At 41.1% G+C, this 16549-nt stretch overlaps 1 protein-coding gene across 1 annotated transcript in view; it reads right to left on the bottom strand.

The window, feature by feature from the left end:
* Window positions 1-241: 241 nt before the first annotated feature.
* GPBP1 (GC-rich promoter binding protein 1) overlaps window positions 242-16549 on the bottom strand; it is a 41080-nt gene continuing 24772 nt past the window's right edge. The window contains exons 6-13 of the mRNA XM_054986505.1: window positions 12855-13078; window positions 11819-11885; window positions 11190-11374; window positions 10695-10832; window positions 10341-10502; window positions 6917-7104; window positions 2057-2159; window positions 242-1156 (exon numbers count right to left, since the gene is read on the bottom strand). Of these exons, the coding sequence (XP_054842480.1) occupies window positions 998-1156; window positions 2057-2159; window positions 6917-7104; window positions 10341-10502; window positions 10695-10832; window positions 11190-11374; window positions 11819-11885; window positions 12855-13078 (1226 nt within the window). The 3' untranslated portion in view covers window positions 242-997. The remainder of the gene's footprint in view (window positions 1157-2056; window positions 2160-6916; window positions 7105-10340; window positions 10503-10694; window positions 10833-11189; window positions 11375-11818; window positions 11886-12854; window positions 13079-16549) is intronic.

Below are 16549 nucleotides of genomic sequence, written 5' to 3'. Positions count from 1 at the left end.
TTCAATGGAATGTACTTGAAATAGCATTCTGGACTGAGAGCCACAAAATGCACTTGCTGTGTAGTGACAAAGACCAGAAATCAACATTAGTCCCCTCACAAGCATGAGAGGCAGTATTAGACAATTAAAGAACCATAAATATCTTCAGTGTCAGGTACCAAGGTGACATTATGAAAAGACAGTTTTTATTGTGTGCGAGTTTGACAGGACTAATCAGTGAAATAAGCTTTCCGCATCTGAGTAATTTATCAAAATAATGTTTATTTCCCTTCCCCCACAAGAATCAGCGACCATTGGGAGGATCCAGATTCCTGGGTCTTGTAGCATCCAAATAAAGCTTTTGATTTACACCAGTTCTGTGAAGTTTGGAATTGAAGCAAGTCTTTTTCCATAATTATTGTAGTACAAACCGCTAGAGAGCAATTATTGGTATGTATTGAGAAGAAGTGGAACAATTACAACAGTTCAGGAAATGGAAGTTTTAGTGCACTTTTTTGTCATTTTTTTTAGCCAACATGCTACACTCTATTGTCTGTGCACAAAGTGAATACTGGGGATTTCCACCATAAAGAAATCCGTCTCAGCAAGCAACACACTGTGTCAAGCTGCCCGTTTCCCCCTTAGACCTGCACAGTTTCAAGACAAAAACTTTTGCCAAACAATACATAATCTTCTTTTTATTATTAAATGAGAAAATCTCATTCTCTTACACTGTCACATTGCTAGTCAGAGAAATGCTGCAGTGATGAAAAAAAGTCAATGTTGGGGCAAAGTCCTCATTTCTACAACATCCATTTACAAAGAAATTATAGTCATGTTTTCAACACAGCTCATCAACACAACATTCTTAGGTTCCTTCATGAGGAGTCCCAAAGATCCTTCGTCTAATGGCGGGGACCATAGCACTACTTCAATTATAGTTCTCCCCTCTTTCAAGCCATTCACTCGCAAACTGCACTAGAGGCACGAAAGAGCTCTTCCAGCTCTCCAATCATCTTCACACATCATCATCATCTGACGTGTCACTGCTGCTTGTTTCTGTGTCTTCGTTCTCAATCGTCGGTTTGAAAGTGCTGTTTTTCCAGGGACTGAATTTGAAGTCGCAGATGAGGCCGTTTTTCAGAATTCCATTTTTTCTAAGGCCATTTTTCTGTAACTGAAATGAAAAGTGAAGGTATCAGTTTCGAAGCAATTTCATTTTGTGCAAAATGTCAACTTGCACATTTTGTATTAGGTACCCTTGCTTCTTGTTGTTTCAAACCACAACTTGCTAAGGAAAAAAAAAAGCATCTCATTCTTCATGACCACACACTAAGCCTTCTGCAATCTATTCATTTTCCCCAAGAGTATTTGGAAAGTTCTAGAATTACACAAAATTTTACATGTATAACTCTCTTTCCTTCTAAACAAATCAAAGGAATTGGAAGTATCAAGTATGCAAGCAACAGAAAGAAACCTCTCAGTTTAGTAATGTAATACTTGCCAACAGTACAAAAGCCTCCTAAGAAACTCCCACTGTCATGCTAGCACTGTCATGTCACTTACCTGTGCTAGCAAGAGAGAGAGCATGACACCACCTTGAGTTTCTAAAGGATAATATTATGGAAGGCTGGATGCTGTTCTCACCCTAAAGAGCTACTGAATAGGATGATGCTATGAAGGGCAGTATATGCCATTCCATTCCCCACTGCTATCCTGGGCTGGAACAGACATTTGCAGTGGCAGACACTAAAGGGAGATCGTAACACTAACAGAGTTTAGAAAGGGGGAGGAATGGCACAGTTGAGCATGACCATGCTGCATAGCACTAATTTGCAAAGATGAACTCTCTAGACCTAATTTCCTGCTCCAAGAGAGTGTGCACAATATTTACAGTTGTATTTTGTTAAGAAAGTGTCCAGGTGTTACTGACTTTTGAAGCACTAGACCTCAGAATACTGGAATGCCTGCTAGTACTGAGTTCTAGGGAGTTATCCATCCCACTTTTCCAACAATGTATTTCAACAGAGATCGAGAGATAACACACATACACATGCTGGTAAATTTTGTCTCTCACCTGTTCACTGATAACCTGAAATTCCCTCATTTCATCCTCTGTTAATGGAGCACAGGTCTCATCATTTTCACTGTCTTCTTGCCAACCCATCTCCTTTAACAGTCTAAAGAGAGATATTGCACAGTTTAGTTTAGAGCCTTTTATCAATGCTTATATATACTAAAAGTAACTAGCAGGTCAAGGCCCAATCTGATGGCATTGAAGGAGGCCTGTTGGGCAGTTACTTGCAACTCTTCCCATTTATTTCCATCCACTGGACAAAAGATTTGAGATAGGAGAACTGGAGCAAAAGGAGATTCTTCTCTTGATTGTGTTCTTCATTTGTCTCCTTCCATTTTTAGAAGATAGAGAGAAGAGCACATAATTCAGAGAAAGCATGAGGCCACACCAGCTGAGGTGCTGGGCTTTCATTAACCAAATTCCCAGGATTTTTTTTAAAAAATAATCAGTATCAGGTATGTGTGGGGTTCTAGTTCTGATCAGGGCCACAGAACGAGGGTATTGAAGCTCACCTACCCACCCCCATGCCAACTTTTCCAACCTGAAATGGCCCAGAAGCACCATTCATGGAGTTCCCAGCATCTCATCTGGTATGACTACAATCATTCCTACTTCTCTGAGGGTATAATGAAGAGGGAGAAAGATTTGCCCCTACCTTGACACACAAACTAACCCATCTGTAATGATAAAGATATGCCGGGGGTTCCTATGTTAAAGAGATGGATTTTTGCCACCCCTCTTCCAGTTGCTTGCATTCCTCCCCAAAAGTCACTGAGAGGCAGAGAACTACTGAGAATGGTGTAGGGTACAGAAACCAGAAAGGGGAATCAGTAAAAAATAACCTCCTTGCAAAGAATTGGTACAAAAGGTGCCTTGAATGGGACAATTTCAATCAATTCCCCTTCTGAGTCCAACTGCCACACCACATCCTGTGCCATTCTGATGGTTCAGTGGCAGAGGGAGAGACAGAAAATCCTTTCCACAGATTCTCCATTTGCAGTTCCTTAGGATTCAATACACACATTTTTAGAACTATTAGATTTTCAAGACATGCTAACAAAGTTACCATATACAACAATCCATGTTCTATTTTAGTCTGAACAGAAAAGTGAGCTTTTGTTCTTTTGTGCTCTGTGCACCATGTCTGTATAGAAGTATAGCTCTTTTCTGAACATCAATATTCCTGACATTTCTACTTTCAAACTGTACAGAAAGGCTGTTTTGTTCGCACATGATTGTTGCTATAAGGTAAAAGGGAATGGTGAATGACAGCAAATAAAGTCAAGAAATTCTAAAAACCAAGAGCACAGGAAGCAACCAGAAAAGTTAATTCAAGCTACTAATCAACTAAGATGATAATAACAACAGTTCATTTGTATGTTGCTCTTCTGGACAGATGAGTGCCTAATCAGAGCACTGAACAAAGTCAGAGTTATTATCCCCACAATACAGCTGGGGAGCTAGGGCTGAGAGGTAAGCCCTTTTAGCCACAGTTTGGAAAAATTTTGATGCTGACAGTGAGATTTGAAATGATGTTGTCTTCTCATGGGTGCACTCTGTCCTCCTGACTACATGAACTGACAAGGGCCAAATTTTCTCAGCTGAGAAGAGGTTTGAAAACTTGATTATGAAGTAGTGGTCCTGAAGTGTCTGCATCATATGCTGAAATCCCAGGGGAAGAAAAAATCAATTATTTATTCAGTTAGATAGATCTTCCTGCCAAACTAAAGTGAATGAACAAACACTGGCAAAGATCCTCAGGGCAGATACCAAACTGAAGAGGAGAGCCTGGTACTGATCATAGAGCGGTATGGACTACAATGCACTCAGGAAGCAATCTGTCGGGGGTAAATTGAGTATATGAAAATGACTCTTTCAAGTCCAAAGAAGCCCTTGTTTAGACTGGAGGACATTGAACAAACGGTTTCTATCAAGAAGATCTTCCTTCGAAAGTGATCTGAACTAATACAACTCCAGAAGCTAACCCTTTTTAACAGGACTATCCGCTATGTAATGTGGATCTCTCTCAGGTATTTGCAAAAGACTGGTAACTGACCCCTGAACTAGAGCCATCACTTTCAGAGGAGCACAGAAATCATACAGTGAGACTGGTTTTCATCCCTGGATGCTTTTGGGTTAAGTGACTTCTCTGCTTGTAAGACACAGGACACTTCTGTCTATTATCTCTTTAAAATCAAAAGGCTGAGACACTGTAGAAACAAAAGGCCCAGAAGGCTTCTTGCTATCCTTCTCTGGAGGAAATGGTAAAGATGTCTTTTTGTCTTTGGTTTCCAACAATTGCCTCTAAAGGGTTGTCATGTGTTTGTTCGTTTTTCATTCCAAGAAAGGCAGGGTAAAGGTCTACACCCCAGTCCCTAAGCTACTGTTAGGCACATTGGAGGCCAACATCTTACTGTGATGTGCCTCTTGAGGCTTTCCTTCAGGTGTTACGAGTGGCACACACATCCTTAAGAATAGTGACGCAGCAGCAGCTCCCAGTACTGCAGCAGAGCTTTGCCTGCCCAAAAGGGTGAATGACAGTTATAAATCCCATCTTGATGGGGGCGGGGGGGGGGGAGAGGCTGAGGAAACACACTGCCTAGGGAGGAAATCATATAGGGGTGTTTCAAAAGTTTGTGGGAAACGCCAACCCCACTGTAGAGGGTGACACCTCAAGATTCAAAAAGGGAAATCAGTGACAGCTCTGGGTGAGAAACCACTCCTCTCTCTCCTGCTTGCATGCTTACAAAACAAGGAGTACAAATGGCAAGAACAGCTAGCCTGTTGAGAAGAGAGCAGGCTGTGCCACTTTTCACAGGCAAATTGCACTGGAAAGTTTAAATGCCAGAATCTCTTTAACTCATTTCACAAAGTCCTGATGGTAAATCTCCCTTTCAACAACTGATAAAGGAGAGTAATTAAAAGCTCTAATTCTGCTTACACATGACTCTGAGGGTAAACCAGGAAGGAGCACAGGCCTCTCATCCTTGCTTCACCAGTGAATGGACTACAACTCCTGAAGCGCTTCTTTTGGACCCAACTGTCCAAGTTCAATCAGGTGGAATACAGGAAGTGAGCAGGAGAAGACTCAGTGTTGCACACTCCTCTAGCCCCCACTAAGACAGTAAACGTGTGCTCTTCCAAAACATTTTAGCTTATACCAAGAATAGAAAGCAGCTCCAAGAATTTTTGGGCATAAGATGTCAAGAGTTAAGGAAAATGCATTTATCTACAATACATTAAAAGAAGGTCTCTCAATCAAAGTAAGAACTGATAAGCACTCATGGCAGGGAGCAGGTACACGAAGAATAAAGGCTCCTTTGAACCTCCAGAATTCTTTACACATTTCTGGCCCTAAACCATGACCCAAAATTGCACGATAAATAATCAAAGCTACTGGAAATTCCTTTACAAATGCAACTGCTGGGTGATACAATCATAAACCCAGGAAGGGCCATGTTCCCATCTTCTGGTTACTATTAGTAGATCTGTGTCAACAATCTCACCTATCCTAGGTACATTTCCTACACATATTAATCCAAGTGGCTTTACAGTACAGAAAAATTACACTATGCTATCTGATGCTGAATTTATACCCAAAGGGTCCCTGATCCAAAGTTGCACCAACTAGGCTGTGAAGTTTGGGTCCAATGCCAGAAAAGATTCTAGTTCTGAACCCAAATCGACCTAGAGCGGATTTTCTCCATAGGCACCCAGGTAAACCCAGGTGTATAGTTCACAAAGCCCTCAATCTTGGTTCTCCTCTAGAACCACCTTCCATCATCCCAAGCACAAAAATCACTGGATCCTTGCTCTTCAAGACACATGGGAGTGTGATTTCTTCATTCCTATGCTACTTCCCTTGCTGAGAGTAATCCTTTATGTCCTGCTTACCAATTTACCTTCTCTTAGCTTCTCCATTTCTCATCCAGTACTGCCCTGCCTTACTTTCTGCCAGCCTTCTCCATTGCATTCTAGTTAGGAACTCCTTTTCTTCTGCCTTAAGTGTCATTCCCATTTTTAGCCCGCCAGGCCTCCTGTCCCAATTCAAGCACCTTCCCACCTATCTCCTTTCTCTGTGCTGGTTTGCTGTGGACTAGCAAGCAGAGGGAACATAATTTGGAGTACACTTAATTTTAATTGGGCATATAGCTCAAAGTAACACCATTACACATTAGGTTTGTGCAAATTAACTGATTTTTATTGGTCCGATAATTGCTTGCTTCTTTTCCTTTTTGTACTAATTCTTCATTTTCTAGTTTGTACCTTGGTTATGACAACAAAATTACTTGCTGATTAAGTACTTGTCTCCCTTCCACCTTTATCTGAGATTTGTGTAAAACTGAAAGTCATGTATGTAACAGACGAAAGAATTCCTTTGCACCCAAGCCTTATGTTCTGGCTGTATACATGTAGTGGATGCTCTTGTGTGACAGGCCTGGCACAGGGATTGAATTGGATAACAATTGCCTGAGCACAAGGAGTCACCTCAAAGGAAAACAGTTAGACAACGCCTCTCATAGCCCATACTCTAATCTGGACAGAGGAAGTGGCGCTCAAAGAACAAAGAAACAAAGCTATAATCCCTCAGAAACCTCCTTCTGCTCCCCAGTCCCCTGCCCCATTATTTGTATTGTTGTTTTAGAGAAAAGCAAGTTCTAAAGAGCTTCGATAAAACCTTCCCTATGGTAAGGAAATTACTAGGGAGTTTGGGGGAAGTCCAAACTTGCCTGGCAAACTTGTCCTGCCTTCTGATCCCATAATGCAGAACCCAATTCCATGCTGAATTAACTTCTATGCATGCAGAGAGAGAGATTTTTCTCAAAAGGTCAAACTGAACCAAGTTTAAAAAACACATACCGATGTTCTGCTTCAAGTGAGCTTGAAAGGACATCAGTCTGTGGAAATGTTGAAGACCGAATGATCTGCTGGGAAATCACTGCAGCATTTCTATTCTCTTGTGGAATTTCATTTTCAAAGTTTCGGTTTATGTCCCTGTCTTGGTGACCACTGTTGCTGTTATGTAAATTAAATTCATGCTCCTCCTCCTGTTAAAGAAGTGACATATTTGAAGAAGTTCCAAACATGACTCGCATCTCACAATCTGCAACAAAAATTGTTGTATCACACCCAATAGGAAGTTCTCTTTAAACTGGAAATTTAAATTTGAAAAAGGCTCATTCATGCTACTGTATGGGGTGCAAAACAATTTCAGTAGGCGATTATTATGCTACAATGGATAGTATATTCCAGAAATGGCAATACATTTTACAGTGAACCACCATACCAGCTTGTGATTCAACCACTTCGGAAGATAATCCTAAGGAAACCAAAGTACTTTTTAAAAACAGAATATAACAGATGCACATGCTATTCAGTCTTTGGACTAACATTTTCCCTCCTCAAACTGAAAACTATAGTGCATTTTCAGAGCACAAGTGTGAGGAATATGCTCTCTAATGTTTGATTTTCAAAGAGGGGGACAACAGACTAACTAGAATACTGGGAAGTAGTACTCCCTCCCGTACTGAAGTTCAAAACTGTAAACTTTGCCATAACATTTCAATGCACAATTCTGATACCAAAAAGACTTTATGGAGAACACAAACATTTTAAAACTACTTGAAGTGTTCAACTACACTCAAGAAATAAGACTGCGGAATTGGTATCTCAGATGGGAACAAGTTTGGACTTCAAAATTGTTTAGCTCACAAGTCATTAATAATCTTCAATCATACAAAATTATTAACTTTTGGTATTTGACCCCACATAAATTATCCAAAATATATTCTAGGAAACCACCTTTATGCTGGAAACAATGTGGGAAAGTGGGCGATTATGCACACTGTTGGTGGAAATGCCAATATGTAACAGAGTACTGGAACAAAATTTTAAGCCAGAGAGAGCTAATATCACCATGTAAGATACCTCTAAAACCAGAAATTATTTTCCTCAATATTTGGAAAGACCAAAACATACAATCTATTAGAAAGGATCTAATAACAACATTCTTTTTCGCAGCCAAAACCTCACTAGCACTATACTGGAAATCAAAAACAATACGAACAATTAACACACGGTACAATAAAATCTGGGATCTCCTCCTAATGGAAAAAATAACTGAAACGTTGTATTTACAAACCAACCCTACAGGTAACTCTAATTTTTATGTTAAATGGGAACCTTTCTTAGACTTATCTAAAAATGATTTGTTACTAACAAAATTACCGTATCAAGAAGTCATGGATATGGAAATGTGGGGATTATGGTAAATATATTTTGTAAAAAAAAAAAGTTGAGATTATAATAGTTATATAGACACACCATGTATTTTATGTTTAAATGTAGCTTAATAACTATTTGCATAGATAAGGACATATTTGTATTAAGAACTGATTGAAATTTAGTAATGTTTCACAATGCTTTGTAAGTTATAAATTGTTAATAATAAAAATTTTAAAAAGAGAATCACTGCTCTATATATGATAAACGTATACAATTCAATTTTAAGGACATGTATGTTTTTAAATTGTGACTAGGGCTATGCACGGCTGGCTATATTCAGTATTCCCGCTTTGGGTTTACCCGAAGAAGGATATCAATTTGGGATACCCTCAAATCCGAAGCGGCTCGGATTTTGGGAATCGCTTCAGTATGCTCCATGAAGGTTCGGAGCATACTGAAGTGGGGGGGGGCCTCTCCAGGACTCTCCACCACCACCACCCCACCCTCCCTGGGGCAACCCCTCTACCCCCCACCCCCCTGCAGAGACCCCTCCAACCCCACCCAACCCTGGGGAGACCCCCTCCAACCCCCACCCACTTACCTGGCGGCAGGAGGGTTATCAGCTGGGCGGCAGCGGCAGCACAAGGCAGCGTGGCCTGGAGCCAGCCGGCTCCTCTGCCGCCACACCGCCACCCAAGCTTGTGGGGTGGTGGGGAAGGCCGGAGCTGCCACCTCCGGCCCTTCCTGCCCCTCAAATGGCCGTGGTGCGCCAGCGCCGCAGCACCCATTTGAGGGGCAGGAAGGGCTTTCTCCGCCTCCTCCAGCCCTTCCTGCCCCTCAAATGGCTGCCGTGGCGCCAGCATACCGCGGCCATTTGAGAGGCAGGAAGGGCCTGAGGAGGCGGCTCTGGCCTTCCCCACCACCCCTCAGGCTCGGGCGGTGGCACGGCAGAGGAGCTGGCCCAGAGCCACCACAAGGTAGGTGGGGGGGTTGATATTTAAAGGGCCCTGCCACCACTTGCAAGCAGCGGCGGGGCCCTTTAAACAAGCCCCAAAGCTTACCGAAGCAACCCGAATCACTTCGGCAAGTTTAGCTTCAGGAATGCCGAGGCTTACTGAATCAGGTCCGCTTCGGGTAACTTTACCCAAAGCGGAGCCTGAATAGCACAGCCCTAATTGTCACTAATTTGGTCCACAATTAAAATGGTGTGATTTGTATGTTGATAGTCCCCTACTGCAGTGTACGCTGCTACTCTTACTATGACTGAAAGACATTGTTCCTGAGCAAAAAATACGCTTATCCATATAAAAAAGAAAGAACTTGAATAACTGTTCAAAAATACAGCTGCTCTCTTGTTACCTATACAAAGCGGAGAGTGCTTAATAAAGAGCACCTGAATAATAAAAAAACCTATACTCAAGAAATCTCAAAACTAAGTTGCCAGTGCTCTGCACATGTCAAAAAAAAAAAGGAGAAATTCTTTAAACTGCAATTGTATGTATAAAAAAGTGGAATGCAAGGGCAATTTATAACTAAAAACGAGTTCAAGAAGTCAGACAAGCAAAAATATTATGTGAGCTCTGGCGTGCAAGAGCACACACCCACCACTATAGGAATATTTAATGTGCAAATGTGGATATTTAATGTGAAATATCATATACATATACATATACATATACATATACATATACATATATATATATATATATATATATATATATATATATATATATATATGTCTATTTGCAAACAGCCAATCTGTTGTTCCACAGAAACAGAAAAGTGTGCAGTAATTGTGCACACGGGCTAGCATTTATAAGGGATGCTATACAAGTGTATATTGTAACTATCAAAAAAGAAAAAGTAGGAAAAATATCTGCCGTTTTCCGACACATCAAGAACATTAACAAAATAGTCTTAAATTGATGCAATTTTAACAACCTTTTAATGCAAGGTTTAGACAAATCTCCTGTTTCTAATATTCAGAATGACCAAAATCCTAATGAAGTTTACTGCATACGTTTGAAATGATGCTATTATGAATAAGTACACTCACTACCTTCTCTTGCCCAACACAGTTTTCATCATGTTCTTCTTCAACTCGATCCCGCTTCAATGTCTTCAAGAATTCACTCTTTTTATCAGTGCGCATTCGCGTCAATTTGGTTAAGCGAGGCTGGCCAAGTTTATCCACTGGGGATGAAGAATTTGACCGATTGCACTAAGGAAGAAAGAGACAGTGTTGAGACATGGAAAAGTGAGGACATTTTAAATTTTGCTTAGTTAACTATGTTTTATCCTATTTTAATAATTTGGTTTTAATGGTATTCAGATTCTCCAGGTTCATTTGTTAATAAACAACCTAGCAAACTTGAAGCAGCCGAGACAAAAAAAGAACACACAGATGAATTACCTCTTTCGCTGAATTCTGTGATCCAACAGTCTTGGCAGTAGATTTGAAAGCACTAAAATTTCCAATACCATATGCAGAATCATGGGGAAATGAAGTCCCAAGTTTGTTCTCTTTTGTTTGGCTTTTCCACTGCGTAGGCTAAAATAAAAATGGTAGAAGAGTCTGAGGAATGAAGTTATTTAACGAACTAATACAAAGTTAATTTATCCAACTTATTGCACAGAAATGCCTGAAGCTACTATTTATAAGGGGATATAAAAAGATAAAGCTTCTGACCTTAGGAAACTTCATTCTAAATTTGAAGGCAGGAGAAATAAAGAGGTGGTAAGGGAAAGTGGTGGAGAAAGAGGAAACATAAGAAATGAAGATGAGCGGCTACATGTGTTAGCCTTAATTCTGCTTTAGTACACAATGTTATAAGAACATATAAGCAAAGAAATATTGCAACAAAGTAAGGCAGCCCTGCTGTCCAGAGGCACCACTTTCAATTCTTACCTTTGCTGGTGGAATGACAGGCTTAGGAACTAAGCCTTTATAAACACTTGTACCAGTCCCATTCTTAGCTGGTTGTGAATGAACGTTTCCTCCCACAGGGAATCCCGATATCTGTAAATCTTTTGTATTGCCTTTTTTAATGACCAGCATTCGTGGAGATCTAGATTTAGGATTCAGAGGATATTCTGAAAAGAAATTTTTAAAAGTGTCATTCCAGATTTCAAGGCTAAATTCAGCACAGTTGAGAGAAAAGCCTCCTTATATTTTTGTAGGGCATTTAATCAGATCACTTGAAGACATGTCTAAACTACATGAATGAAAACACCACCTGGCTGAATAATAAATATTGTTTTGCCCAGATAGTTTGTGTGTTTCTCAGCATAGGGACTCAGCAAAAGACTGGATAAAAAACTTTATGAACACTGCATTTGACACACTAATATGAAGGAATTTAATTATCAATAAAAACCAAAATTTGTATCTCCAGCCACTAATCAAAGCTGCATTGTCTCTCCCAGCCGGGAAAGCTTCAGACAGCCACACCCTCAGGTCACATTTCTCTTTTCTTTCTAAGTAAAACAAAGTAACATTCAAGAATTTTACTGCACAGCAAAGGCCAGTTCTCTTACCCCAAACACCTGCAGCTAAAGATTTATTCTGGTTTGGTTCTCTCTCATATTCAGGATTCAGGGATGGCTAAAAAGGGGAGAACAAAAAAAACACACAGGTCAGTTATTTTAGAATCTTCTTTAAAAATTGTCTACTATTTGAAATTTAGGGTGCCAACTGTCAAACTTTTCTCAGAGAATAATCCGATCTTACGAGCATTAAAGGAGGTGCGGATCAGTCTGTCAGACTAGGGACAGGATGAAAGTCCTTTCAGTTTGTTGCTAAATTCCAAATTTCAAATTCAATCTCCTTTTGAGAGTACTGTACTGGTTTTCAGCCTCTCTCAATGAACTGTACAGAAATTAAATCAAAATACACAGAAACTGGTTCATGATGCAGAAAGCTGTAACTTGTTATTATGTTTAACTCAGGGCTTGACAAATCCCGTATCAGGTCATTATATTGCCTAGAAATTTTCAGCAGTATTTCCACTGGTGAAAAATGGAGAAAGGGGTCTCCTTTGACTACCGAAGGCTATACCAGGGCTTGTGAGACAAAAGCAATGTGGGACAAGGGCTGCAAGGAAAATGGCTGAGATCGAGCAAAATAGGCATCTGGACCCAACGCAAACATTTATCATTTCATATCAGAATATTCTGTTATGACCTAATAAATGTACATGATGTCATTGCTTGTTTACATGTAAACTTAAAAGTTACAAAATTCAGTGTTGGAGGATGAATTTATTTCTTAAACAGCTGCTTACTGTATGGCTCCAATATTCAATGCCATTGAACATTTTAAAGCAATAATGGATTTATGAAAAATTGATTGTGATTAGATGAAGATTAACCTTTTTCTGTGATGACAAACAGGGTTACCCTTGTATTTATTAACATACCACAACAACTTTGTCATAACATCAGTAATTAGCAATAATTAGGACGTTTGGTCATTAGAAAGTGAGACCCTAAAGGCTGAAATGAATGCAGCTCCTCAATTTGGAAGCTGGTTCCTAGAGCCAAAGAAAATTTGTTAAGGCCTGCTTTAACTCACAAAGTCTTCAGCTTCAAATTGTTTGTGTCCTTCCTTATCTTCCTTCTTCAGATTCTCACAGTCAGGTGCATTACTTTCATGCAGTCCTTGGCTTTTTCCAGAGTGGAAGCTGCTGGTGCGAGCACGTGAGCCTCCGCCATGGTATCCAGCCCTGTGATTTGTGTTTTCAGTGCTATTTCTGCCTTGTGAGCGCCAGCCATTTCTCTCTTTTCTCCCCAAATGCCCTAGAATTTTAAAATTGTAATAAATTTTAAAAATGTAATAAAATTGTTTGGCTAAACAATTGTAAAATTGTAATACAGAAACAAAAAAGCAGTTTGTTTGTTTCCTTTACAGTCCACCTCTCTCACTGAGACTCAAGGTGGATTACATAGCGTGAGACGAGTACAATCAGTATCAAGGAAACCTCCATACAGCATCAAGGACATTTCCATACAGTGTAACAATGTCATAGGATTTCACAAAGACAGAGCATTAGCAAGGATCCAATACAGAGTTGAAGAACTGCTGAAACAGAACATAATCAATTCTAGGACTGACAGTTGATAACATGAAGCACAGATAGTATATAGGAGTACATATCAAAGCAACAGATAATATGCAAGGCAACGTAATGGCGAAGTCCCTAATTCATTAGCGAAGCACCTGAGAGCCCCTCCCTCCTACCTGAGTTAAAAAACCTTTTTGAATAATTCAGTTTTGCATCATTTACGGAAAGCCAGGAGAGTGGGGGCTCTTCCGACCTCCTCAGGCAGGCCGTTCCACAGGGCAGGGGCCACCACAGAGAAAGCTCGCCTATGGACTGCTGTTGATTACGCTCACGTGCAGGCTGCCACCTGCAAGAGACCCTGTTCGGATGAGCGAAGCTGCCATGGAGGAACATAGGGAGGGAAGCGGTCCCACAGGTATGCTGGGCCAAGGCCATGAAGAGCTCTGTGTGTAATAACCAATACCTTGAATTGAGCACAGTAACTGATAGGTAGCCAACGGAAAGACTGTAAGATGGGAGTGATGTTCATGCTCCTGCTCGCTCCTGCTAACAGTTGAGCTGCAGCATCTTGCACTAATTGGAGCCTCCTAGTTAACTTAGATGGGAGACCAATGTATAGTGAATTACAATAATCAAGTTCTGATGTTACCATAGCATGGATCCAATTGGCCAGGTCGGCCGTGTTGAGGTAGGAAGCCATCTTCCAGGCTAGAGTGAGATTGTTGTAAGCATTTTTTGTGGCTGCCTTAACTTGTTTTTACAGTAGTAGTGCTGGATCCAGTGTAACCCCTAGGCTCTTAACCAAGTCTACAAGGGTCAGACAAACTCCATCAAAAGTGGGGAGTACAATGTCTTTCAAGATCTCGGACCTTTGGACACTTACCGTGAAGGGTCCTTCTCCTCTGAGGAAAGGAGGACATCTTGGGTGATTCCCACCATCCAATCAGGGAGGCAGGAACTAACTTTCTTCCTCTTCCTGTCTAGCCTGTGGGACCACCCTCTCTTCAGTTCAGGTGACTCCACAAAGCAGTAACACTGAATTTATCATTCAGCAACTGTTAATACTGAGAGAAAAAACACCTGTTGCATTAACATGTACTGTAAATAAAGCATAACCCGGAGGAGGTATAAGAATGAGGCAGCAGGGTAGAGAAGGACGGAGACCCGGGGAGGGCAAGATGTCCTCCTTTCCTCAGAGGAGAAGGACCCTTCACGGTAAGTGTCCAAAGGTCCGTTCTCCCTCTGAGGCGGAGGACATCTTGGGTGCTCCCAAAGCAGTTTCCAGTTTCTGGGTGGGATGTGGTCTTCGTCCATGATCATGCACTGCAGTCGGTGTCCGCTGAATCATATAGATTCGATTTGTAGCATCTTAATAAGGTCAAGACTGACAAACTTGTAGCCTTCTTCTACAAAAGTGTTCCCGTGTAACGCTGCACTGGTAGTAGCATTGCTCAAAGAGTGAGCTGGTATTCCACAAGGAACCTCTGCGAAAAGAGTTTTTAGGAGTTTCGATAGTGTATGTTTTGCTATTGGCACCTACTGCTGCTGAAGACATTTTCTTCCCTAAACTGAGATGAGATATATTTAAGAACAGTAAGACTGACTTTCCAATTTGCACTATTCGGAGCAGAGGCCTTAATCCTCCTTCTGACATCTAGGTTGTGTCAGAGCCTCTCCCTCGTCTATTTAGGGTACAGGTATAAATATGGTAGCCTTATCTCTTGCAAACTATGCAGTTTGGAATACGGTTTTGGAAGACAGTACGAGGCATCACCTTACTATTGGGAAAGATACAGAGTTCAGGTCTGACTAAATCTTCTGGCAGATGCGAACACAATAAGGAAGATAGTCTTCATTCTCAGCCTTCTCAGGGGAACATCCTTGACTGGTTCAAATGGATGCTTGGTCAGGGCTGTGTAAAATGTCTACTGAGTGAGGGCTTCCCAATAAGAGTTGTAAATTCTGAGCATAAACTATTTTCTGAATGCTAGGAGAGTGTTGGCCACCTCTCAGAAATATCCCCATCTTAGGAAGGCGTTCCTTTCTATTTCCACACGGTTAAGCAGAGTAAGTCTAAATGAGGGAGCCAAATTGGTCCCTGCTGTAACTTGACCGAAGAGGTCAGTAGGGTAAAAGGTGGAAATATCACCATCTGTTGGAGGGTGGAAAGGCATGGTCTGTTACTGGGAAGGGTAGTAATACATAGAGGAGGCCTAATGGCCACTGCAATGTCAGGGCATCTGCTTGTGAGTAGAACAAATCTTGTCATGTACCCCGGTAGTTGATGGCTGTGCTGGGGCGCACACAGGTTCATGAGGTGTTGTGAAGTGCAATGTTATGAGATGTTTCTTAAGGGACTATTCCCATTGTCCCCTCAGCCAGTCTGCCCGGGCATTGGATATGCCTTTGATGTGTACAGTTCTGATTGAAGCTAGGTGACCATCCTCCCAGGTAGGTATCCTTGCTGCCACCTGTGTCACTTCAAGGTCTTCAATCCCCCCTGCTTGTTTATATATATTTTGTCTGCAACCTTGTCCATACAGAGCTCTGAACTGGAGCAGGGCCAGACAAATTGCTCCCCTTCCTACGTCATTGATAGGGAGACATGCCTAACCTGATTCTTACACCTGTAAATATTTGTTGTTCTCGAGGGATCATGAATCTTTTGCTTTGTATTGGGTTGGTGACCTTAGCTCAGATGGGTTTTGATCTGAAGTGGTATCTGAATGGGAAGATCCGTCTTCTCCATGATCTGTTGTTAATGAGATCTAAGAAAGGTCTGAAGTGGTCTTGCCTATAGACGACCCCAAAGGTATTGCATTGTAGGTAGCAACTAGCAAACCCATCAGTTTCAGTAGTGTTGTGAGAAGTGATTATGCACTCTGATGACAGTCTCAGTCAGCAGTTTGGTCTTCCTGACCTTTTCTTTGGTGAGGGATAGAAAAAACCCTTTTGGTGACTGTGATCTAACCCAGGTGTTCAAGCTTGTAGGGACTGAATGGTGAATTGAGTGTTGTGGTGAGATTTTCGCTTGAACCGATCAGGAGATCATCTGGGTACAAGTGAACATGAATACCCCCTGTCTCTGAAACATATGATGAGGTTGATCATGAATTTTGTAAATACTCTCGGTGTGACGGACAGGCCAAAACAGGATGGCTCAGAACTGCCAATTTTTATTTTTAATTTTTTTTTTAAACATAAA

This window comes from Eublepharis macularius, chromosome 8 (genome assembly GCF_028583425.1).
Source record: "Eublepharis macularius isolate TG4126 chromosome 8, MPM_Emac_v1.0, whole genome shotgun sequence".
NCBI classification, from domain to species: Eukaryota; Metazoa; Chordata; class Lepidosauria; order Squamata; family Eublepharidae; genus Eublepharis; species Eublepharis macularius.
Note: the sequence above shows the minus strand (reverse complement) of the source record. Positions and strands in the feature narration are given on the sequence as shown.